The sequence below is a fragment of the Leucopleurus acutus genome (assembly GCF_964270905.1).
Source record: "Leucopleurus acutus genome assembly, chromosome: 9".
Classification (NCBI taxonomy): domain Eukaryota; kingdom Metazoa; phylum Chordata; class Mammalia; order Artiodactyla; family Delphinidae; genus Leucopleurus; species Leucopleurus acutus.
This window is the reverse complement of record NC_139144.1, coordinates 18,083,203-18,109,550: the sequence shown is the minus strand read 5'-3', so window position 1 is coordinate 18,109,550 and position 26,348 is coordinate 18,083,203. Positions and strand designations below refer to the sequence as shown.

Genomic DNA, 26,348 nt, shown 5'->3' with positions numbered 1-26,348 from the left:
TTCTTCTGCAAACAGTAAACACATAAGATCTTTTAGACATTCATTCCTCTTGATTTCCTCCTTAGAAGCATTACATTTTCAATCACATTTTTAAAAATCGCTAACATCCTAACAACCAACTGAAATAAAACGTATCGTTAAAAAAAATTGGGTGTTTTGTTTGTAGTCTGGCATTTACTTTACAATGCACATATTAGGTCAAGTTGTAAGAACAAAAGCATCTTTCCCCACGTGGAGCTCCCGCAGAGTATGCACATGGTTTATTCTCCACTCAATAAGCTCTTTCGACCAGCTTTCATATACCTTCCATACCAAAAGGCATACCTACCACTATGGCTTGGAGTGACTTAAAAAGAAAAATTGAAGCATATCATTAAGAAAAATGCTGCAAGACGTGTCTATGAAAAGGACTGCAGTTGTTAAGGCAAGGGGTGTACGGCCTTCTACGGGCTGCGTGGGTAATGCCTGGCCTCACCCGGAGAGGAAGTCCCCATTTTGGAAAGCAGTTAGCTCACACTCGTTTTGGGTTTGTTCTCTTTGGAGCGCTCCTAGCTTTAATGTTCTTCTTGGGGCTGGCTGGTTTGGGGGCAGGCGGCTTCCCCTTGGGCTTCGGGGCGTTACTGCGGCTGGTGCGCCCCGCTGTGCGCTTCTTGTCCTGGATTGTCCTCTGCTGTTCCTGCAGCCTCTCTTCCCACTGCTGGGAGGCAACGTGTACACATGACTGTCAAGTACATCTCACCCCTTTATGCTCTTAAACTAATATCCAAAATAATGCAGACTTTCACTGTAATATATTCATCAAGACATCCAAGATTATAATAGCTACTCTACCCTACGATGGTGAGCATGTATCCTGTACCAGATGCTTTGGAAAGTGCTGAGTATATGGTGACATCTTGACAAGCAATCATTTCGTTGAAACAACAGCCCTTCTAGGTGGACACCATTGTCGTGACCCGGAAACAAGCACAGTGATATTATTTGCAGAAAGTCACACAGCCGACAAATGTCAGAGCTGGAATTCAAATTCACCAGCCTGACTCCAGAGCCCAAGGCCCTAGCTCATGCAACTTTTCCCATAGGCCCTCTCATGCAACTTTCCTATACAGCAAAGCCTTCTAAAAAACGTTTTACCAAGGCTAAAAGCAGAAATTTTTCCAGCTACACTAGAAAGTCAGGGTTTCTTATCACACTTATGGGTTCACCTAACTCTCTTACATCCAAAGGAAGGTAGAAGCTCCACGCACAACCAGTAATCCACTCAAGTGTTAGCTACCCAGAGCCAATGAGAAATGAGTCATTCTAGATAGTCAAGTCTCCTGGATAGAAAAGGCTTTACTCTTTAAATATGAAAATGTGTAAGAAAAAAAAATGAAAATGTGAGTCCACTTGAATAGACATTACTTTTCATTATAACACATAAGTCCCTACTTTGTTAGAGTATATTTCAATTAGCAAAATATTTGAACATGACCATAGGCCAGGCAGGGGAAATACAGTGAAATGAAAAACACCGTCCCCACCCTCCTAGGGCACAACTCTAGTCTGTTCTAAAATAATAAACTCATTACTGTATGTTGTTATTACATGATTATATTTTCATATTCTTAAGTTGGAGTATTTGCTGTCAACGTGAATGACCCAAACAGCTATGATTCTTGAAAGCTTTCTTTCCTCTCAACAATGTCAGGTTTTTATGGTAGCCTTGCTTTCTAGATCAAGTCATCTAATCTACTGCAGTTTGGGGAACCAGATAACCAATCTTGCTAGAATTTTCTGTCCAGTAAGACCAAGCGTGCTCCTGAGCAGCTCATGAATGTTTAGCTCAGATGCAAGAGCAGTGTTTGGGTCTGTTATTCAGAAATGCACTCAGTAGGAGAGGCTGTGTTGAAACTACCTTCTCCAAAAATCAGTATTAATATACACTCTCCCCTTCCCCAGGACTTTTTATTCCTGCAAAGTAAGAGAACACAGGCAGTAGCAGTATCTTTTGTGAATGTGGAAACACAAATTCTCCTGCATATATCTAAATATATTTTCAGGAGAAAGGATGCTTTAAAAATTCCATCCCAATGACCTGATTTATTTAGTTCTGGAATGATTTCACATGTCTGGGCAAAAAATTATTCTGACTCCTCTGAGTTGCCAATATTTCTATGATGTTACTACTAAAATTATGGGTCTGGCCACAAAAGTATTACTCTGTGTATATGATTTATTTTGACAAAAGTCTTAAAATTATTTTAAATACAGGGAAAGATTCTGCTTTATAGAGTGATAGGGTGATTTTTAAAACGAGGTATTCACACCCTTACATGTATATGTCTGTATTAATCCCACTGGATATTAATTCTGTTCAAGTATTTGACTGTTTGCTAAAACAACCAAAAAACGAATTTAATCTGGAAATAACCACTAGATCAGTATTGAATGCAACCAAATCACCTTTGAAGCTAAAGAGAAATTTATGGTAGGAACTCCAAGTGAGAAAAATTATTCTCTTCACTACCTATTCAAAAGACAAATACTGCTGCTATTGTCGGATCCTATGATAGCCTGGAGATGAAAGAATGCCCAAATTCTATAGAATTTCTTTACATGCATTCAAATCCATATTCCTAGTATTGCTAATTATACTTACTATGGATCTTTTACTAAGTTGATCTCTCCATTTTTCAACTAAACAATTTTCAAGAAGCATCATCCTGAAAAAAAGTAATTTATCTTAATAAGCAATACTTATTATGAAAGAAGTTCAAAAATACAAAAAATTGTAAAAAACAAAATTCTTCACTGTTAACCCCACAATTCCCCATTTATATTTTATTGATATTTCATTTCATTCTTCCTTGTACCTATATATATTTTTAGATCACACTGTATATTTCCTTTTAGCATTGTATGCATTTTCTGATATAATTGAATAATTCAAAAAATATAACTTTCATAACCATATAAATTATAACTATGGATAGCCATAATATATTTAACTATTTCTCCACTGTCGAACCTCCTCTTTTGCTTAGCTATTATTATTAGCATTGCATTGAATATCGCTAGTGTGCACTGGCTAGTTATATCCTTAAGATAGATTTCCGAATGTAGAAATCTGGGTCAGAGTATGTATTTTTTTCTTAAGGTTTTCAATGCACAGTGCTAAATTATTTTCAAAATGGCTGAACTTTCATTTAATTGACCAACACTAAGACTAGGTAAAAATGGAATCTTGTTTTTATTTCGGCTGCAGAATTAGGAGATAAATATTTTAATGTTTATTTACTACTTTTACTTCTGCAACTTTGTATAGATTTACAGATGTACATGTATTTCTATATTGTAGTCTTAATGTTTTAAATATGCATTTATATGAACTTTTTATAGAGTAAGATTACTATTCTTTTGTCATACCTGTTGCAAGTACTTTTTGTCTTTCTCTTTTTATTTTTGATTTTTATGTACACAATAGTGTCATCAAATATGTGCTTGACATTTTCCCTCGTAATTTCTTACATTACTTTTATGTTTACAAACCACTTTGCTTTTCAGATAGCATACATTTATTTACCGACCTTTATCCTTTTTGATTAGGTTTTTAAACTAGTTACCTCTTTAACCCATTTGAAATTTATTTTAGAGTACAAAGTGAAAATGCATACTATTTTTCCAAGTAAAGCTATTTGCAACATTTAGTAAATAATAGTTTCATTTCTATTGATTTGCCATATTTCCTTCATGATACAAGTTCTTGTATGAATTATAATCTGTTGCAAGACTTTTTCCTCTGCTTTATTTATCTACACATCTACTGTTGCTCCGCATGGTTTGAACTAGCTTTATACTAGTCTTCTTGTCACATAAGGCACATTTCCTCTCATCCCTCTTATTTTCAGAACCTCCTTTACATGCCCTTACCAGTTTATTCTTCCAAATGATCATTAGCATTATTTGTGAAGACATAAATCTCAATCATCCATAAAATTTTTACTAGGATTTTGATCAGAATTACACTGTCTATAAATTAATGGGAAAATGACACGAAGGCTTTATTTAACTCATGTATAATCCATTCACCTGTGCAGCGACCCGGCACATCCCCAGAACTGCTTCTAGTACTGGAGCGGATGCAAAAGCCATACAAGAGACCAGCCCAGAAATATTCATTCAACATTCATTCACTCAATGTCTTTAGAAAGACAAGATATAAGCAGCAAAACAGCTTTAAAACCAAGAACGCAAGGAATTTTGAAGAGGGTACTAAGTACTGATAGACTCCAGAACAAGAAAGCATTCAAGTGAAGTCAGTTTCAAAAGGTGTTTTTTTTGTTTTTGTTTTTTTCAGAAATAGAATCTTGAGCTGTATCCAGAAGAAACAGGTGAGCATTATTAATGGCAGAGAATCAGAGGGAAGACTTTTTCTATAAAGATTAGTAGTTCTGCTGGAGAAATAGATTGCAGCAAGTTATGGGACTCAATCTGGAACCTGCACTGAAGTGTTTGGTTTTTATATTTTAAGGACTTGTTATATTATAAGGATAAATAAAAAGATGCTAAGGAAAGATGTGTGGGGAGACACCTTCAGCTAGAGATACGCGTATAATAGATGTGTGTGAGTGTGCACGTGTGTGTACGTGTGTGTGTATGTAACACTCCAACCAACAAATGTTGTAAATTCAGTGTAAAGAAAATGTGTGGAAGTGTAGTCTCAAATGGCCATTTTCCTTTGATTTGTAAGTTATTAAAGAGACCTTAAGAAAATTCAGTATTTGCCACACTAAGATTGCTTTGAAAAGAATTGGTTTTACTCAAAGTAATATATTTGTCTATAAGTTTTTGAAATCAGGTAATGAATTCTGAAATTGATTTTTAAAGAGTCCACTCAAATATATTTCCATTTTTCCTTAATTCTATGAAGAATTAATCGATATTTAGGAGATACGATATCCTAACCAAGGCCTCTATTCAAAGTGATTTTTCAAAAAGCTAGAGCCGTTTTTTTTTCTTCCTTTTTAAACCACGATTAAGTGGAATTTTATGTTTTTCCTAGGCAGTGTGTAATTTTTTTCTGCCCGTCTGTGCCTACCGTGAGCGCCACTCATAACACATGATGAGAACATCTTGGTGGGGCAGGATGTGAGGACACTGGCAGGATGAATTCGTAATGAGTGGGACTTGTGTTCGAGGGATGGGTGATGAGGACTTGAAGATCTCTTTCACATCCACCACTGTAGTTACTTCATTACAGCCACTCCTCTGCACAGCTTTTATTTTGGCATGAATGACTGCAATTGAAAAATCGATATGTGTTATTGAAGCTTTGCAGAAAAATATGGAAGGTTTATTCCTGCCAACTCCTGAGTCTCTCTTAAAGAATCACTCCTGTAATTATGGTCATGTCCAAGCTGCCCGAATGCAGGCAAAAAAGCCCACACAATCATGTGCTAAATGTAAGGCCTCGCATATTGTCAACAATGTCTTAAAAGTTCTGAATCATGCTGCAAGACGGAAAAGTAAATTCACAAGCAGGCTTAGTCTGGGATCTGTCTTTGTGTCAGTGACTGCTCCACAATGGACCACAGATAGGGTTTGAATAGAGAATCCCATGGATCCTTCTCAGCCCTAAATTTCTATAATTCTACGATTAGGGGTTTTTTGGGGGCCAGAAACATATCAGGAAATTTAGTTACATAGAATGTCAATAAAATTTTATAGAAACAATACTTGCTTCTACTCTGTCACGTAATGATTTGAAGTGAGAATCATATATTCTCAGATTCAGAAGCCACCTGAAAGTTTGTATGGTTCAATCACCCATCTGCTGCTTGAACTCGCTCTGCTCCAGAGGAAGTGATTACAGTCATAACATTTTTGTACCGGAAGGAGTCTCTGAAGACTACTGTTCTCAATCCTTTAATTTCCCAAACTGCCCAAGCAGGGTCCATGGTGGGTAGAGGTAGAACTGTTATTACAGATGGCTGGTAATATCACTGTCTCTGATCCTGCTTTCAATTCTGACTCTTTTGGTCCCTTGCTATTACTGCCTGCAGTGGAGTTGTAATCAGCCGAGGGTGGCTCTGTCTCGGATTCCATCCTAGGAAGCTGGTTTATGAAGGAGCTAAAGAATGTAAATAGAAAATAGTTTCATTATCAAAGTGGTTTTGAAGCAATGATTCCCCAGAGAACAGCATGACAGTGAAACTCAGACTGGACAACTAAGTAACTAAGGCTGGATAGCGTCAGATGAGGGACTTTGTGGATCAGATTACGATGGTATCTACATAGAACAGGTTTAAAATAACAACAACAAAAAGCCACTAGAAAAGATAGTGTACTTTTTTTTTGGTTGAATTATGCACTTCGGCTATGTGTGATTCGAAAATCCGACAACCTAAATAAGAGGTTATTTTTTCAGACTTTTATAGTGCCATGGTCTTCCTGCTTTTATGTGGGTTGTATAATATAAAGGTTCTTATGATATAAAATTTCAGTTTGAAATATGGAAAGCTGAGTTAGCAAATAAAATGAACAGTTTCCCCCAGTTTCTGTTATTTCAGTAGAAATAATTTAAGAAATGCAAAAAAAAAAAAAACCCCAGAAAATAGCCCAAAAAGATATTTTAAAGGAACACATTTTTAATTAAATTTACTTTCAAATGATGATAGCAGAATTAAATTTGCTGAAAACATTCAAAGTAGCATGATTGACTTATTCTCTGAAGAAAGTGCTGTCTGAGTCTTTCTAATAAGAGAAGAGGGCATTTAAGCTATGCCGATACTTACAGCCACAGGGTCTTGTGATTAACATATTCCCACAATTTCTTTAAGGTGTTTAATATTTGTAGCTGTTTATAGGTAAAAAGATACATGTGCAGATCTTAATTCCTGGGTCTCTGGGCCTCAGGTCAAATCCGTGGATCGTCACCCATCCTTCCTGCAGCAGTGAAATCCTGAGAAAAGTGAGGTGCTCTCCCGACAGACAGCACTTCTCACCAGGACGTGTAGGATGAGGAATCACACTAATTCACACCACCGTTCTCACCTGGGTGCTTTACCCAGAAAAGCAAGACGTTTTTACAGTTGTTATTGTGCCACCTAGAGCCCACATGATTAACTAGAAAAATCCCTCTTCGTCACTTCATGACTAGCAGACCTGGCTTTGTCATGTGCCAAGTCCCCAACCCAATGGTTTCAGCAGATGATTTACCGTAACTGTAGTTTTTGCTCAGGTACGTCGCCAGGGTCGGCTTCACCTTTTTGCACTTGCACCGGTCTAAAGAAGACAAAAGAGAGACCAAAAATTGAAAAAAAAAGATTCAGAAATCACTCTGGGGGGAAGAAAGAGAGGGAGCCTTGAGGACAAAGAACTCACCAGGGCTTAGGCGTTTACAGTCAATGTCAAGAGGCCTTTCCTGTACCATCATGTCTGGAGTGATGTCTATCCACTTAACGTCTGAAACACACACAGGGCCACATGGGTGTGGTCAGTGATTTGGTATGTTCACCCAGCTGGAATAAGGAATCATCTGGAGACACTGACAACACAGCAGTGCACACACACACACACACACACACACACATCCTAAATGGTAAAAATTGTATGTGATTGTCAACTACTTCTTTCATATAGACTCTCTGGGCTTAGGAAAGAAGACTTTTGTCTGGGACTGCTTATCCAGAACAAATTGATGTGAAGGCACGTCCATTTAAACTGGCTGATACCTACAGTCAACCTGGATAAATTACATCCTTCCGCCCCAAACCTATTTTAAAATGTTGATTTTTCAAGTTGACAGTTTACACTAATCAGAATAACCCAAATATTTCCAAATCCCCACCTCACATTTTGCAGAAACAGTCCATAGGTACCCCAAACAAGCATAGCCCTGTATCATTTCTATAATTTAAGCAATGAATATGTTTTTTCTAAAACTCTGAATTAGAGAGGAGTTTCGATTTTTCCTCTTCATTTTACTTCTTCTCCTCCACGTTTTGGGCAATGCTCTGAGGTGTAACTTCAGAGACTACACTAAAGCAACACCATAGTTTCTTTAAAGGTGCAGCAACCTGGGTTAGGCATGAAAGGAGGCAAAAATATACTTAGGTTTTATTTCAAGAAGTGGATTTAAACCTGCTCCTTCTTCCTAGAAAAGCAGGAAAAAAGACCAAAGAGAAAAGAAGGAAGTGGTGGTTGAGCTCGAGTTGACTAAGATGCCACAGAGGTTGGCCCTGGGTCAAAGACTATGAAACAGATGTCACAGTTTTCCAGGGCAACTAAATTTACAAACTGCACTCCTGGTGGGGAGTGAGAACTAGTACTGTTTTTTCAGAAGAGCTTTCAAGAGCTAACATTAAATGAAGAATCCTGGTGGGAATATTTTAATAATTAAATGATAACACGTGAAGTACTTAAAGCTGGCTCAGATCCACCTTAAACCCTATACGCTTGTTTGCTACTGCTACTATCTTATTTTATTACTATAAAGGAAAATGTCCCCAATGGTCCCCTATCTAAGCAAAATTGCCCGCCCCTCCTTATGGGACATGGTGCTCCTTAGCTCCCAAAACTCCAGTAGAGAAAGCAGACTTTTCCCGAAATCAAGTCACAGCCCTTCCCACCTCCTCCAGCTCTCCTAAGTAGAATGGGGGGCTGCTCGACCACCCGTTGGCAGCTGTAGGTGTGGCCGTCGGGTTCTCACGTGGCAGCGACAGCCCAGGGTGCCTCGTCTCCCCCCTCGGTCCTTCCCCGGGCCTCACCCTCCGGGAGGTCAGTGACGATGGCCTCGGGCGAGATGCACACGCCCCGGTCGTAGACAGGCAGCTCGTCGCAGGCCAGGCTCTCGGGCCAGCTGTGGTTGTACATCTTCATGAGGGGCTCGCAGTCGTCACGCGCGCGCTGGCACACCGACTTGCACGGCTTGATGGGGTCGTGCAGGAACTCCAGGGTGCAGATGGGCGCGTACATGGCGCAGAGGAAGAAGCGCAGCACGGCGCTGCAGTTCACGTCCACCAGCTCCTCGTACTGCTCGATGGCCAGGATGGCGTTCTCCTGCGTGCTGTGGTGCAGGTGGTTGGGCATCCGCGTGATGTTCCAGGGCATGTGCCGGCACATGGGGATGCGCACCGCCTCGCACGGCGCGCCGCGCACGCCCAGCGCCAGGCGCAGCCACAGGCAGAGCGCGGTCAGGATGGAGAGGAGCATGGCACTGCTCTCCCGCGCCTCCACCCCGACAGGCAGAACGGGCCCTTCTCTCCCCGTCCCCCTAGGCTTTCTCTCTCCCTTCCCGAAGGAGGAAGTCCTTTAGGGCACAGGGGATGTGCTCGTCCCAAACTCCCGTGGGCAGCAACGCTGGGCCGCGGGGGTCGGCTGGGAGTATACGCCGTCCGACGCGCACAGCACGAGTAGCACCAGCCCTCAGCCTCCGGGGCGTGAACCCGCCCTGGTAGCTCCAGCCCCCGGCCCGGCAGCTCCGAGCGCAGCCAGTCCCGGCCATTGCGGGACCTATTTATCCCGCCACCTCCCCTGACGTGGGCTCGGGAACGCTCCCTTGGCAGCTGCAGGCGCGGCGCGGGCTCCCCCTCGGCCGCCCCACCCTCGGCCCTCTCTTGCAGAAGTGGTGACATCATCTCCTCCGGGCCGCAGCCCAGGGCTGGAATCCTGCATTCCCCCAAAGTCCGTCCTTTTTAGTCTGGCCAGTCCTTTTTCTCCAGACCAAGAAAAAGAGCCTCTGGCAGTCGTTTTGGACACCGGATCCAAGAAGGTGCAAGAGAGGATTTCAAGAGAGGGAGGGACCGCCTTTCCAGTCAAAGCTGAACTTTGCGCCCTCTGCCTTATGGGTTCCCCAACTGTAGAGTTGGAGGGAAATGGGAACTTCTGCTGCTCTTTAACTCGGAAACATACTTGCCTTCTCCAGTAGGGGGCATGAGAAGCGCTGAGCGGTGAGACTATTGTGCGGGACGGGGAGAGTGCGGCTGCAAAGGGAAGGACGCCCCCCTCCCAGCCGCGAGTTGTATGGAATTTGTTTTTGTTGTTACTATTGTGGCTAGTAGACGTTACTTTGGGCTCAAGTTTTTCCAGAATGGCCTCTGATCTGTACCTGCTCCAGGAACAGAACTGCCTGAAGGTGTAACAGCATCTTCCAGTTTGAGAACGTCTTCCATCCACCAACATCCCCTTTTCCTTCTCCTGACTCCCTATTCTTCTTTCCAACGTGAATGAAAGCAGAAAACATAGAAGACTTTGGATACCACAATTTGAAAAAGATTTTTTTCCCCTCCTTCATGCCAAGTGATTTCCAACCCAGCAGTCTAACATCTTGATTTTTGATTTGCTTGGAAACTGTTATTTAAATGAAGTAAGAAGCTGTGTACCATGGAGAACAATGATGTATGTTTTGTTTTCTCTTTTATTTTTATTAGAAAGAGGTAGTAGAATCCACTGCTGGCTCAGCTATCCACAGAAAAGGGAGGCTTTATTGTTCCAAGTGTACATCAATCTTCAGGCAGTAAGATTTCTGGTATATGATATTTTCTTAGGGCATTAGAATATGAAAACATGTTATCTGAATGTTAATCTTTAAAAACATGATTTAACTGGAAATCTGAACTTGAGGCAGACAGATTTTTTTGTCTCTAAAGCTTAGATCCACAAAGTTAGTTTAGTTTTGACCCTGATCAGGACTGAGGATTAAAATAGCCCAGGAAAGGAAAAGCACAACTGACATTTACTGAGCATGTACAATGGGCTCGGGGTAGTGCTAAGTGCTTTAAATGCATGATCTTATTTTTTTCCCCCAGGAACGTGAATCAAACACGGTAGGCTGAAAGGGTAAATGAGACAAATACATTTCAGGATTCACCCAAGGAGTCCAATTCTATTTTGTGGGAAGGCCGGGGTGACCAAATACAGGCAGGCCAATCTAGAGAGGTATTCCAGTTTTCTGTAGAACAGATCTCAAGCTTCAAAAATGCCAACTCAGGCTAGTGAAATATCAAGCGATGGGGATAGCCCAGAGGAGATCTCAGGCCATTTTCAGCAGTAAACTCCAGTAGGTATAAATGACTGGCTTAGTGAAAAAGATTTTCAGCCCAAGTTCCTACCAGGGAAGAAGATACAGTTTTGAGAGAGCTGGACTCCCTGTCCTTTTCCTGGAGTTAGTTGAGGAGGGCAAACCTGGGGAGGACTCAAACTTCTGCAGCCAGTTTGAACCTGCTGCATTAGTTTAGTTATGCAAGTACCAAATCGCGACATTTCAGGTGCTTCCCTCATGTTCGCAGATGGCATGTCCTTTACGAAAGGGAGAGGAGAAGTTAAGAACCCTTCTCCATAAATCTCTTTGCTTATCCCATTAAATGGTCTGTTGGTAGTCTGGCCTTAGCGTTTCTAGGAGAGGGTGGCAGTGTTGAGGGATTCATCCGGAGAGTCTGTCAACCAGTCTCCATCTTCTTGCCCGGCTTTAGCACTCAATCCATTACCTCATACTTGACATTGATTTGCCAAAAGCTCACGTAACTGGGGAAGTTCCCCTGGTCAGTGGCTTCTCTCTGGTAGCTCCTTTTCAGTCTCCTCCAGGGACTGTTTCTCTGCCCATCCTTTCAATGTCTGGAGTTCTCTAGGGCTCCATCCTCAGCCTTCTTCTCACTCTCTACACTCCCTGCTGCTCCAGGTTGGCTCAACCTCGGCACTGCTGACAGTGGGGCTGGATAATTCTTTACTGGGTGAGTGGTGGTGGTACTGGGGGCTGTCCTGCACATTGTGCAGTAGTATCTCTGGTCTCCTCCCACTAGATGCCAGGGGCAGCTTACCCCCTACCCCACTGTGATAATCAATAAGGTCTCTAGATATTGTCAACTGCCCCCTGGGGGACAAAGTTGCCCTGGGTGGAAAACCACTGTGCTACTCTCCTCTCTGGCTTCGGGGACCACCTAGATGTCAGTGCCTTCCAAATCCAGACCTCTAGGCCTGCTGGTCTCTGGAATTGTTTATCCAACTGTCCCCTGGGAACTTCCACCTGTATATCCCACAGTCATCTCAAAATCAGCCAACCCTAAACTGAATTTATCTTCTCTCACTCCAGGCTGAACTCCCAGGGGTCCAAACCAGAAACCTCTTCCTCCGAGTCTAAATCCTTCTCTCTTGTTCCCAGCTCTTCCACCCTCTGCACTTCTACAACCATGGCCTTAGCTCAGACAGCAGCTCTCGTCTGGATTGCAACAGTGTCTTCCTCCTTCTCCCTGCCCTCTGCCTTGCCCTGCCATCCTCCACACTGACCTGGGGGAGCTTCCTCAGGCATATCCCTGATGATGCTCTCCCTAGCTTTACATTTATGGATGGCTCCAACAGCCCCAGTATTAATAACTAAGCCTTAAAATGGTTTTCAAGGCCTTGAGTGATCTGGCTCCGGACTATCTTCTGCTTCATACTTGAACCCAAATATCACACTCATTTTCTCTCGTCGCCGCGCTGACTCTCATACAGGAACGCTCTCTCCCACTTTCACCTGCCTCATGCTTCTTCATCCCTGAAAGGCAGATCTAGTGAAAAGACTCTATAAACTTGGAAAGCAAGGCTTTGTTTTTGGTTTTTAAACAGTTGTTTTCTTTCTTCTTGATTCCATACTCTAGATCCTAACATTACACCAACATAAACCCAATTAACTTTCTTCTTGATGATCCTAAACTCCCAGACACATAAACCTCTAGGCTTGTGGTATTGTCAAGTGATGAGTGAGGGGAGCAGTCTCACCACAAATGTGGCCTCCAGGCAATGTCCTTGAGTCCTCAGCCCAAGAGCAAGGGCCTATTTTCTAGTCCGCCAGGCTCTATACGGGGAGTGGGGGGCTGCCAAACGGCCATGATAAATGACTCGTGTCATTTCTTCAGGAAGGAACCCTTTTTTCCATTTTTAATTTGGAGTTAGCAGGTGGCAATTTTGATAAAGGGACAGGGTACCTGCGGCACAGCAAGTGCTGAGGCCCTGCTTTCCCGACCTTGACCTCGAGCTCGTCCCCCAGAGTTGGTTACCCGTTGAATACTCAAGTTAGCAGAGAAACATTTCCCTTCTCATCGCTCCCCCCCCGCCCCCCTTTAAAACACGGATGCCCTTCAGGATGCTAGTGGTACCGCTGCCACTGCATTTCCTGTTGGCAGCAGAGAGCAAGTGAAAACAGAAGCTGCAGCGGGCAGCGGCCCGGGCACAAATAGCTCCCGCACGATTCACCGGAGCTTCCCCAGGGCCCAGGGCCCGGATCCCAGGCCTGATCCCCAGAGCCGTAGAGGCCGCCGCCGGGACCGGCAGCAACTTGGCCCAGACCGCACTCGGGCACAGTGCGAGAGAGCTCCGCGCTGCGCTTCTCTTGGGCTGCTCAGCGCCCCCTCGGGCTCGGGCTGGGCCTCGGGGGGCGGCGGGCGCGGCGGACGGCGATGCCGGGACGCGCTCTCCTCCGTGTGGCCCGCAGGGTCCTGGGCGCCTGGCTGCTGGGCGGCCTCTGGGTCTGGGCGCTGGGCGGCCTCTGCGGCCTGGGGGCGGCGGCGGCGGCTCCGGGGCCCGGGGCCGGGGACTCCCCGGGGTCTCAGCGCCCGTGCCAGGCGCCGCAGCAGTGGGAGGGGCGTCAGGTGCTGTACCGGCAGAGCACCGGGCGCTACAGCCGCGCCCTGCTCTCCTACGACGGGCTCAACCAACGCGTGCGGGTGCTGGACGAGAGGAAGGCGCTGATCCCCTGCAAGAGGTACGCGGGGCGCCAGGGCGCGGAGCGTGGGGTCGCGAGGCCCGGGGAGGGCGACGTCGCGGGGTTTCCAGCCGCTCGCGGCGCTTCCCTCCTCTCCAAGACAAACTTCGCCGAGAGGATCGCTTGGGGACAACACAGTCGGGGGCTGGGTGGCGGCTGGGCCCACCGGGGGCGGCCTGCTAGCGGGCACTCAGTGAGACCCCGCGGGGCGGTGGCCGGTGAAGAAATGACCTGCCGGGCGCTCCAGGCCCAGGTTCGCCCACGCTCAAAGGCTGCTGAGTCAGCCTCCAGCCTCCTGGTGCCCCCTTCAGCCTAGGGCGTGTCTTCTGCACTATCTCAGCTCTTCCAGGAGCCATCTGCGAGGACGACAGGCAGATTTTTTTTTTTTTCACATTTTAAAGGAATGTGACAACACTGCAAAAGGTGTGTGGAATCAGTTTAAAAAAAAATAAACTCATCACTGTGTCATAACCATTAAAATTTCGGTCTACTCCCTTACATTTTCTTTTAAGCAAGTTTTACATTCTGTAATCAAAAATCCTATGTCTATCTTTTTTATATAACACGATCTCTTATGTGTTCTTATTTACCATTTTATTAGTTGGCCCCTACCTATTTTTAATGGCTGCACAATATTCCACAGAGGGGTTATGCTACAATGTTTTTTAACCACTGGTCTGATCATTCACCTTTCTGAATCTCATGTGACAAAGGACACTCTCTTTCTGAGACCTCAGCTTGCTTCTGACCTCTTGAAGACCTGATTTCTATTTTGGGATCACCACCTGTCCATTGCCCCCCGTTCCTGTTTCTCTGTGTGTGTTCTTCCCAGGGTTATGCTGGCCTCTTCGTATGGCATTCGCATCATTAGGAGGTGCTATGTGAATGTCCATAGTTTAAGGCTCCAGTGGGCAGTAAGATATGGGGCAAATTCGATATCATTTTACCTAAAAGCATTTGCCCAAGTATTAGGCATCTTGAAGACAGTATGGAAGTGCCAGAACCCTTCAAAGGAGTATGTTCGAGAATGAAAACAGTGCATGATGACTGTAAACCATGAATGCTGAGGAGGCCTGGGGCAGCCGAGTCATCGTGGTGCACTGGGGGTATCTGTTCTCTTTCAAGAACATGACTGTTTTCTGTCAAGTGCCGAAGGTCTTTGTAATAATAATAGCAACAACCAACATTTGGGTACTTGTTACGTACCAGGCATGGTGCTCAAGACGTTCCACATACCATATGATTTAGTTTAAATCTCACAACAACTTGACAATGCAGGTTTTATGATCTCCAGTTTACAGACAGAGAATCTGGGGTTGAGGGAGATTAGACAGCTTTCTCAAGACCAAGAGCTGGGACTTGAGGAAACTGAGTGGATTCTGACATCTATGATGTAACAGGCTCTTGTCCGTTCATTCATTCTTTCAACGTGCATTTTTTCGTGTCAGGCATTTTGTATTCAGAGTGAGTCCTGGGCTTCAGGGAGGTCACGGTCTGGCGGTAGAGTCACGTCAGTAAGAATTCCCATACAGTGGGGTGAAGGATGAGCTGGGCACGAGAGCACCTCAGACAGGCACCTAACCCAGGCTTCCTGGAGGAGGTGGGACAGGAGTGAGTCCCAAAACCCCCGGACGAGCTGACCATTAGAGGGAACGAGGCATGGAGGGGAGACTGGTCCAGGGGGATGTGGGTGTATTCCAGGACATCCTGCCACAGGCAGGGCTGAGAATATTCCAAGAACTGCAGGCCAATCACTATTAAGACTGAAGCATGGAGTATGGCGGGAGGTTGGGGACCCAGGGAAGGATATTTAAGCAGTGGAATGCCGTGATTGGATTTTATAAAGAAAACTGGTTGTATGGTCGAGAATAAAGAAAAACAAGAGAAGAAGCCGAAACATGACCTAGGAGATGTCTGTAGAGAGAGCCAGGTGAAAGACGGGGAGTGGCAATGGTGATGGTGAGAAGTGGACGCATTAGGGAAGTCTTGAGGATATTGAAGAGGCTTATTGAAGGGGGTACAAATGATTAGACGCTATGCTGCAGGGTGGTGAGGGGGAGGGAACAGTCATTTTTGGCTTCTGAAGCTTACAGTACTGATGGCATGAGTAGATGGGGATGCTGTTCGCTGAGATGGGGTTTGGTTTTCTGCACTTGTGATAAAGGGTCAAGCGCTACTCTTTGTGTTCGTTGTTGTGAAGCCTTTTATGATAGTGGCGTATTGATGAGTAGTCATGTTGAAGGTGGGCTGAGATGGCCCAAAGCACACTGCTGACACAGAGGAGTTTGGCCAGGACAAGGATAGGGTTCATGGCTGCCCCCGCTCCCACGCCCCAAGGTCGTATTTTCGCAACGTGAGGGATTAGGCTCTAGAGTCAGATAAATCTGCCTCTGAATTCAGATTCCTAGTGTGGGTCTTTGGGTAAGTTACTAGATGGGAATACTACTAATGCCTAATGTATTGCTTTGTTGTGGGGATGAAATGAGTTCAAGTGTGAATAGCACATAGTGCACTGGTCTGACACATGGTACGAAAGGCGCTCAGCGTGCGGCCGCAGCTATCCCCATGGCCACCGCCATCATCGCCATCCTGGTGAATGTACCATGGCCCAGAGACTCCCTGCCAGCCCTGTGGGCTCAGACAGTCGATCTGGCAGCACACTCAAGGGCCCTTCCTTTGGGAGCAGACTAGGAGCAAACAAGCTCAGATGTTACACTGGATATTTCAGTGAGTGCTGCAGCTGGCATGGGGGCCAGCATTCTCAAATCTGACTAGCTCATTCTCTCCCTGTAGGCAGACCTATGTGGAGAGCCAAATTCTAATCAGGAAGTTGTGAGCAAAGAGTTGGAGCAAATTCATGGAGTCTAATGACTGCCTGCTCTAGGCTAGGCCGTGTGCTCAATGTTGAGCTTTCCATCATGCATAAGACAGGCCAGCCCAGCGTAATCAGGCTAAGATAAAGTGACGCATCATTTTCACCAGAGTGGTGCCTTGTCGCTGATTCTATGCTACCCCAATGCTGCTGGTTCAGACTCCCTCCGCTCTGCACGGGGCCTTGGAGGGTACTGCTCCGGTTGTCTTAGCAATCCTTCTTCTATGACTCCATGATCAATTAATATAGTCTTCAGATATGTGTATTATATCTTTAGTGGGGTCACAGCCAAACCTTGCTGGCCTAGAAACTTTTTTGTCCCCATGTGGTGATTTGTTTCTTTCTTTCTTTAACTCAAGTATAGTTGATTTACAATGTAGTGTTAGTTTCTTGTGTACAGCAAAGTGATTCCGTTATACATACATATATCCATGCTCTTTTTCATATTCTTTCCCGTTATGGTTTATTACAGGACACTGAATATAGTTCCCTCTGTCCATGTGGTGATTTCTCATTTCTTTGCCCTGATCCGTCAAGTGTTGATTTCACAGTTTAGCTTTTAGAAGGCCATTTTATTCCCCATCTTTCCAATTTCTTGGCAAGGTTCTGTCTCACAGTCCCATCTCTGGCCCTAAGTCAGATGTAGAAAAGAATGTTTAGTGCATAAATGCGTTTTTAAGCTCTTTAAATGTAGATTTGTTGGAACAAACTCAGAAACTTTTTCAGGTATTAGCAGTCTGGCCAAGAAACCAGATGTTATTTGAAGAAAATATGGATGGGTTGTCTCTTCATATTTATTTATAAGTTGAGAAGTAGTTTTAGAATTGGATCAACTTCTTAAGATTTTTATTTTGCATCCAGTTAGTTATGGAAAGTCCCACTGATAGTTACTGTGGAATGACTAGGATTTTCCAGGCTTTCTTCTCCCTGAGATGATGGAAAAGATTAAATAACCTTACAAGCTTCAGATAAGACAAGCCTTAGCAGAGAATGGGAAATATTAGTAATTGATACTATTTCATTTTCTGGTTCCAACTGTCTTTCCTATAAACTCACAAGTATTACATTTGGAAGACTGAAGGAAAAGCAAGATTACTTTGTATTTCAGTAACATAGTGAACTTTATGGGAGAAGCAATGTAGATGCTGAATGAATTTTGTTAGGTTACCAGTAACTTACTGCTCCCATTTACAAGATGGTGGATTGGGAGGTGGAATTAATGAAGCAGAGCGAGCAGAGAAGCATTAAGAGGACATGCATTGGTAAATTAGGAATATGTCTTAGAAGACTGTTCAACTACCAGTCCTACATGTTTGGGGATTTTTTCTTTTTTGGTAAAAGACTAAAAAAATATGTCTTAAATAGAGTGACAAGTGGGTTCTTATTCAAATACTGATTAGTTCATCTCTGTCTCAATTTTTCCAGACCATTCTGTTTCTTGGAGAACAGAATATAATTTCTCTATTCTTAGAGAAAACCACCTAGTGTAGTGGAGAGAGCATGGACATCCATTTAGACAGTCGTGGGATGCCAAACATGGCTTCTAATCCTGGCTTCACCTCCACAAGGTCCTTTGCTTCTCAGAACGTCAATGTTTTTCATCTTTTAATTTGATTTTAATGATATCTACAATGTTTTGTTTTGTTTTTTTTGCGGTACACGGGCCTCTCACTGTCGTGGCCTCTCCCGTTGCAGAGCACAGGCTCCGGACGCGCAGGCTCAGCGGCCATGGCTCACGGGCCCGGCCACTCCGCAGCATGTGGGATCTTCCCGGACCGGGGCACGAACCCGTGTCCCCTGCATCGGCAGGCGGACTCTCAACCACTGCGCCACCAGGGAAGCCCTACAACGTTTATACTAAATAATGTTTAGGACTTCTTCCTTAAAAGCTAGGTACAGATAAGATTAAATGATACCATGAGAGCACTCCTTGTACTTTTATTATATTAGGCTGATTCCTGTTTCTACCAAGATGCAATGAACTTGACATAAATTCTAAATGTTTTCTCAACTTGTCCCCTTGTGTAGACAATTCAGAGTTCTTTTTCTTCCTTCTTTTCACCTAAGCTTGTGTTCATGGGTAGAGAAGAGCACGGCTGTCTTTAAACGCTTTGGCTCCAAACTCAGAAGGCTGTCCTCTCCATGGAGCCTCCCTACACTAAGGGGTTGAATAGGACTGCTTACAGAAGTGCCCCTCCAAGGATCTGCTGTGGAAGATTAATTCCAAGGGGTGTTATCACACCAGGCAACTTCGACAATCATATGTGTTTGAGAATCAGGATTAGGTTTTTTTTCCTCCAAATATACAATTTTATTTTGAAACTATCTCCCACTTACAGAAAAGTTGCAATTCTGGTCCATACCCATTTTTTCCCCTGAATCATTTGAGAGTGAGTTGCCAACTTGATATCCCCACGACCCCCAATACTTCAGTGTATATTTCTTACAAACAGGGCCATTGACCTGCATAACTGCAACACAACCATACAAATCAGGAAATTAACATGCATTCATTTCTACCATCTGAAATTCAGGTCTCATTCAAATTTTTCCACTTGTGCTTTTTATGTTCTTACAGCAGAAGGACCCAGTTTATATTCAAGTATTGCATGTAAATGTTGTGTCTTTTTAGTCTCTTTCTGTCTGGAACAGTTCCTCATTCTTTCTTGCACTTCAATACAGGCCAGTTATTTGGTAGAATGTTCCTTGATTTGGGTTTGTCTGATGTTTCCTCATAATTAGATTCAAGTTATTCACTTACGGTAGGAACGGTAGGACTGTCACATCTGGATGTTTACTTTGATGACTTGATTACTGATGTCTGCATGGTTTCTTCAGTGCGAAGTGACACTTTTATACTTTGTAATTCATAAGTGTTTTATAGGGAGAGATTTTAGGACCATGTACATATCCCATTCTTCATTGAAGTTTCAAGTTATTCATTTGTTTTTATCAGCATGGACGCTAGGATTCTCATTGAATTGCATTTGCTCTCATTGTTTATTTGATGTTCAAATTGTCCCAGATTGGGCCAGTGGGAACCTCTTCAAGTTGGCTTCTATGTTCTTTTGACAGGTCTCCCTTATTCTTTGAGCACTTCCTTGCTTTCTGGCAAGATATTCCAAGATCATCTGTACTTTCCCTGCCAGAGTCTTGGAATAAGCCATTTCTCAAGAAGCTCTGGTTACTTTCACTGGAGAATAATATTTGGAAGCCTAGGTCCTGGTCTAGTTGTGCTCATGGCTCTTGGATGGCACTGCTTCCAGGCCCCTTCACTGGACAAAGCAAGATGATGTAGGTTTGAATGCATACATACATATGCACGTACACACACAGAGTCACTAACACATATATACAAACATTTGTATCTACATTTATTTCTGAGCTTCCAATTCTAATACATAGAGATATTTATACCGATATCTCTAATTCTGATCCACACCACATGGATCATTCTAGTGTACTCCTGTTCATTTTTCGTACCTCCCTTTTTAGGGTGTGAGAAAACTGGGTGCCTTTATTCAACTGCAGTAGGTAACCAGTCAGGCATTGCTATGGTACCCCCCTCCCTACATGGATGCCTTCCTCTTGGGCTCTGCACCCCAGGCCAGGCCATGCAGACACCTACCTTGCTTGGCCCTGTCTAATGGCTTTAGACTAAACTGTTTAATAAGGGGAAGGGAGGGTCAGGTTACATTTTTTTATATGTTTTTCTTTTGGATTTCTCGGGACAACATCATCGTAAATCCTCAGGGAGATGAATTAGTATGAAATGTTCAACCAATTTGTTTGATCCTGAGCCCTGCTTTGCATGGATTGGGCTCCCATTTGAAGAAATCCTGACTTTCAGAATTTCAGAAAAATGACTCCTTTGCCCTTACTCCCTCCTCTTGGTCTCTGATAACTGGAGCCAGTATTTTCTTTTATTGGCTCAGGAAGTCTGACTGCTTGTGGCCTTCTGATCCTCGAAAAATAAACCATGCTGATTTGCAATACTGAGTTTTTCTTCAAGAAAGAGATTTTATTGGAAGCGCATAAAGTTTTCTTTAAGAGTCTTAATTCTGTGGGTCTACTGACCCTGGATTTCAGAGGGTTGATGCTGGGATGTGGAAAAAGTGGGCAGTGAGGAAAAAGAAGTTCCTAGGAAGATAAGCCCAGGAGAGTAAAGGGACTGGTGGGATAGGAGACTAACTTATAAAAAGAAGCCAGAGGTGGTCACCATAAGGCTTTGAAAACATCTTTATTTCTCTCCATTAACCTTGAATTGTTTCTTCCTGATTCTGACCTCAAAGATGGTGGTCAGGGGCAAAGTGCCCAAAGATCTGAAAATATTCCACCAATTAGTGGTTTGTTTTTCCTGGAATAAATGTGATAGGCTTATATTTCCCCAATTCCAGTAAAAATCTTCTATTTTCCCCCTTTATAATTTATTTTATTTTACCCAGCTTTCAAGAAAAAAAAATCTTCTCTTGATCTTACTAACTGAAACCCCATTCTCCCCTTCTATTTAAAGCAAATCTCATGCTAACTCCAATTTCTGTCCTCCCATGCTCTCTTGGACCCCCCTCCAATCAAACATTGATCATCACAGCTCTACTGAAGCGGTTCTGGTCAAGGGCAGTACACTCCACATTAGTAATCAAGTGATCTTTTATCTGGTCTCATTTTACTGTCGGTCATTTCCTCCATCTAGAAGTATTTTCTTCATGTAGCTTTCAGGACACTGTGCTTTTCTAGTTCCTCTCCTTCCACCTCATTTTCTTACCTTCTCAGCCTCCATTGCTCTTTCTCCTCTTCTCTTGGATCATTAATAGTGGAATATTCCAGGGCGCAGGCTTCCCATCCCTTTGCTTTTCTGTCTCTACCCCTTTTTTGGTGATCACATCTAGATCATGGAGTCAAATGCCATCCTTACCTGAAGGACTCGCACATGTGCATGTCCAGCCTAGAGCTCTCTCCTGAACTCTGTGTTCATATATCCAGCTGCTTGGTTGAGTTCTTCTTTTGGATCTCTAATAACTACTCAAACTCAGCATGTCCAAAATTAATGCCTCCCCTGCAAACAAACAAACAAACAAAAGTTATTCCCCTTGCAGTTTTCTTTACCTCAGCTAATAACAACTCCAGTTGCTCAGGATCAACCCTTAGAGTCATCCTTGATTTCTTTGTCTCCCACTTGCCACAAGTAATCCAGAAGCAGACTCTATTGACTCTAATTTTGATATAGACCCAGACTTGTAGACCAGAATCTGACCACACCTTTGCTGTCATCCTGGTCCAAACCTTCATCATTCTTGCAATAGCCTCCTAACGGGTCCCTACTTCTGCCCTTGCTCCCTTTGGTCTGTTCTCAACATAGCAGCCCGAGTGATTCTGCTAAAAATTGTTGTATCATGTCTCATGTCTGCTCAAAAACCCTCCTGTGCCTTTCTGTGTCTCAGAGTAAATGTTTTTGCATGGACTTGACCACCCTGTGGGATCTGCTTCCCGACCCCCTCCACACCTTGTCTTTGACCTCTTCACTCCATCGTCCATCCATCATCACCTCATTGCCAGCTCACTCACTCCAGCCCGTGGCCTCAGCATTCTCACTCCTTTGGCACTTGTGTTGTTGATTCCTCTGCCTAGAAAGCCTTTTCCCTAAAAAGCTGTATGGCCCACCCCCAAATTAGACTGTCCCTTCTCTCCACATTTTCATACATCCCACCTCACTGCCTTTTATGTTCAAGATATTTACCTACTATTTAATATTTTTATTAATATTTTATTAGCATACTATTTAATTTAATTAAAAACTTTAAAGTCTGTTCCCTCATATCCAAAGTAAAGCTCCATAAGGTCCAGGATTTTTCTCTGGTTGTTGCTGTATTTCCAGCACCATAGAACAGGCCTGACTAAATTGTTTTGAATGAGGGAATGAGTAACAATGATACATAGTCATTGTAAACGGATATCTAAAATACAGATAAGCAGAGAGAGAAAAGTAAAAATTACCCATAACTGCCAAAGTGATAACGACTACTAGTAACATCTTCTAAATATCCTAAGAGATTTTTCGATGCGAAGTCTACATACCGTAGCCCATACTGTTTTATAATAGGCTGTTTTCCCTTTAATAATATTGTGCGAGCTCATCCATACTGACTCGTCTGCTTGTATCATCTTTGAACTCCCGGCTTCTCTTCATTCAGGTCTTAGCCCATCACCTTCTCAGAGGGGCCTTCTGTGACTGTCCAACAAAGCCCTCCCCACCAGCCACTCTCCATCACATCTCGTTCTGTTTCCCTTAGGACACTATCACTGAGTGACATTGCCTTGTGTCTCTCTTCCCTGGAGTGAGAGGAGAACTTGATCTGTCTGGTTTACTACCAAAAGCCCAGCACCTAGAAGTGCTTGGCACATAGTAAGTCTCAGTAAATGTGTGTTGAATGAATAAATACCATTTTTATGACTTTGGGATTTCTAGCATTATACATGTTCATGGTGGAAAATCTAGATAACAGAGAAGAGCAAAATAGAGTAAAGAGAGTCCTGTTGTCCAGGATTAACAACCCTTATATATGTGCTTCTGGATTTTTAATTTCTATTTCTGTATATACAATTCTAAAATTACAGTGGAAACATGCTTTGTGATTTTTTAAATTTAACAAAACATTGTACATATTTCTCATGCCACTAGGTAATCTTTAACAGAATCATTTTTAATGACTGCATGGTATTCTGGCTAATGGATGGAACAGAGTTTCTGTGAACAGTCCCTTATAGGGGACAGTTATGTTTCTTTTTCTCTTTATTTATTTGGTTGCACCGGGTCTTAGTTGTGGCAGGCAGGCTCCTTAGTTGTGGCAGGCGGGCTCCTTAGTTGTGGCTCACCAGCTCCTTAGCTGAGGCGTGAAAACTCTTAGTTGCGGCATGCATGCGGGATCTAATTCCCTGATCAGGGATCGAACCCGGGCCCTCTGCATTGGGGGTGTGGAATCTTAACCACTGTGCCACCAGAGAAGTCCCCAGTTATATTTCTTTCCCCTCTATTTTTCACTAGTATAAACAACTACATGTATGACCTTGTATTTGTGTGCAGTTATATGTGTACCACTTTAAAAATATTTTGGATAGATTCTTCGATAAGAAAATGACTGAAAAGGGATTGCACATTTATAAATTTTTGACAACTTTGCTCTTCAGGAAGGTTGTTCCAGCTGATATTTCAACTGGCAGAATATGAATGTTCATGTTTCCCACACTCACACCTATAAGGAGCCTAATTATTTTTAGTGATTTCAAATATGATAAACAAGAAACTGAAAGGCAAAATGACATACCTGCAGTGATGTCACACTCCCTTGTCATGAGTCTCACTCTAAAGTGAATGCCTCTAATTTGTCACACTTAAGTCTCCTACTGGCTGCTGGTTTAACAAAGATACACTATCATGTTCAGTAAATATTTTTCTGACCTATATTATAAAGAATTTATTCTAATCAGAATGAATCTTAAACTTCCCCAACCTAGTGACTTGTACTAATAGATTGCCTGACATTAAACCATCTTTGCATTTCTAAAATAAATTCCAATTTATTATTATGCATTATTCTTTAAATAGTCTGCTTGATTTGATTTGCTAGTATTTAATATTTGTTTTTAATCTATAGCCATAATTTAGCTTGATCTATAGTTTATATTTTTGTGTTTTCTATATTTTAATGTCAGGGTTTTCACAGCTTTGTAAAAGAATTGGCAAGCTTTCTGTATTTCTCTATGCTCTATAGTCTTGAGGTTGGAAAAAACTGAGTCATGAAACCATGTGGACCCAACTCCTTTTGAAGAAGTAACTCTTTGATCGCTTTTTAAGATCGAACATCTAAAATGCCACTAGGCTATTGTAAGGATTTTTTTTTCTGGTTATTGACCTGCTTACCTTTCTGCTTAAGTCTTAGTTCTGGTTGTTTATATTTTCCTAGAAAATCTTTTATTTCATCAAGATTCTATTTGTCATCATAACACATTTGTACATAATATTTCTCTCTTTTTTAAATGTCTTTATTGGAGTATAATTGCTTTACAATGGTGTGTTAGTTTCTGCTTTATAACAAAGTGAATCAGCTATACATATACACATATCCCCGTATCTCCTCCCTCTTGCGTCTCCCTCCCACCCTCCCTATCCCAACCCTCTAGGTGGTCACAAAGCACGGAGCTGCTCTCCCTGTGCTATGCGGCTGCTTCCCACTAGCTATCTATTTTACATTTGGTAGTGTATATATGTCCATGCCACTCTCTCACTTCGTAACAGCTCACCCTTCCCACTCCCCTTGTCCTCAAGTCCATTCATAATATTCTGTTAACTTAAAAATCTTCACCTTATCTATCAATATCCCCTTTTCTTCCCAATATTCTATATTTGTATTTTCTATCTTTTTCCTCAGAATTACATTTTAACAATAAACTAATGGATACGTGTGATGGTTTTATGGTTTATCATTCCTTTGTATTTTACATCTTATATCTTCTTTGTTAAGGACAATTTTTGAGAATTAAATTACAGTGCCTACCCATATTTTGAAAAGTTTTAAAGCAGGGTTATAGTGGAGCATACACTCCACTACAGGTAGGAGGGCATGCCATGACCAATGGATCACCCAGGCTCCTTTCATGCATGAGCTACTCTCAGCTCTTCTCTCATCAAACACTGCCTTCAGTGTTTCTCCTGCTCCTCAATCTCAGGTTTGGAGAATTTCCCCCAATATGGGCATTGGAAGTTTCCCCAGCACCAGTGGTTTTCTTCAGAAGCAGTGCATCTTGAACCAAGAGGCCATCTGAAGAATCAGACCCTAGCAGGGCGACTACGTTGCCCTCAGACCTTGCAAAGAAAGGCGAAACTCTTGGGATAGATGGCCCCCAAACAGAAGAAGCAGCTGCTCCTGGACAAAAAGGCTGCAGTGCCTTGGATGACCCCTGCCCCTTCACAGAAGGCTGCTCTTATTGTGGCTTAAAGTTAGGTCTACTGGGAAAGGTCCAGAGTGTGAGCTCTGCCAGTGAGTGAGGACCGTCTTCTGGGTTTCAGACTTCTCATTGTATCTTCACATGGTGGAAGGGGCCAGCTAGCTCTCTGGGGACTCTTTTATAAAGGCACTAATCCCATTCATGTAGGCTCCACCCTCAGGACCTAATCACCTCCCAAAAGTCTCACTCCTAATACTCATCTTGGGCTTTAGGTTTTCAACATGAACTTTGGGGGAGGTAAAAACATTCAGATCATAGAACACAGAGAATCTGCTGCTCTGGAGCATCTCAGAAGTTGCCAGGGAAAATGCTGGCAGATGGAAAGATGGTGGCACAGGGCCAAGGGGCATAACAGTTCCTAGGTCCGATGTAGCCTTGTCAGCTACAGGTGACGTATAACTTATGAGGACTATATCTGATGTCATGAACCACCAGACTAGTTAGTGTGGCATCCAGGAGCAGCCATGATGAATGCAAGGGCTCTGAGGTTGCTTGAAAATACTTTCAGGGAAGACTATGGTGAGCAGAACCATCTGCATTGACTCCAAAGCTACTAAAACATTGCCCCCAAGTCCCTTACTGAGATACCTCTTATATCCTCTGGAATTGTAAGGCCTACTGCCCAGAGTGTCTCACCGAGAAGCCGATGACCCAGGATTCCAGGCTGGGAATGGAAGACGTTCCTCTGAGGAAGATGCTTGGGCCACCATGGAGCTATCTGAGCTGGTTGAACTCAAGCGGAGACAGCACCTG

The 26,348-nt window shown here is 43.3% G+C and overlaps 2 protein-coding genes across 2 annotated transcripts in view; one reads left to right on the top strand and one right to left on the bottom strand.

Annotated features, from left to right (window-relative positions):
• Positions 1-511: 511 nt before the first annotated feature.
• On the bottom strand, positions 512-9,195 carry SFRP4 (secreted frizzled related protein 4; the record flags this gene model as incomplete). Its single annotated transcript, XM_082847065.1, has 6 exons — positions 512-697; positions 2,642-2,705; positions 5,081-5,279; positions 7,201-7,266; positions 7,366-7,446; positions 8,751-9,195. 6 exons carry the CDS (start codon positions 9,193-9,195, stop codon positions 512-514), a joined length of 1,041 nt encoding a protein of 346 aa, XP_082703191.1.
• Positions 9,196-13,207: 4,012 nt separating this feature from the next.
• EPDR1 (ependymin related 1) overlaps positions 13,208-26,348 on the top strand; it is a 34,557-nt gene continuing 21,416 nt past the window's right edge. Inside the window, exon 1 of the mRNA XM_082846907.1 lies at positions 13,208-13,720. Coding sequence (XP_082703033.1) covers positions 13,416-13,720 — 305 coding nt within the window. The 5' untranslated portion in view covers positions 13,208-13,415. The remainder of the gene's footprint in view (positions 13,721-26,348) is intronic.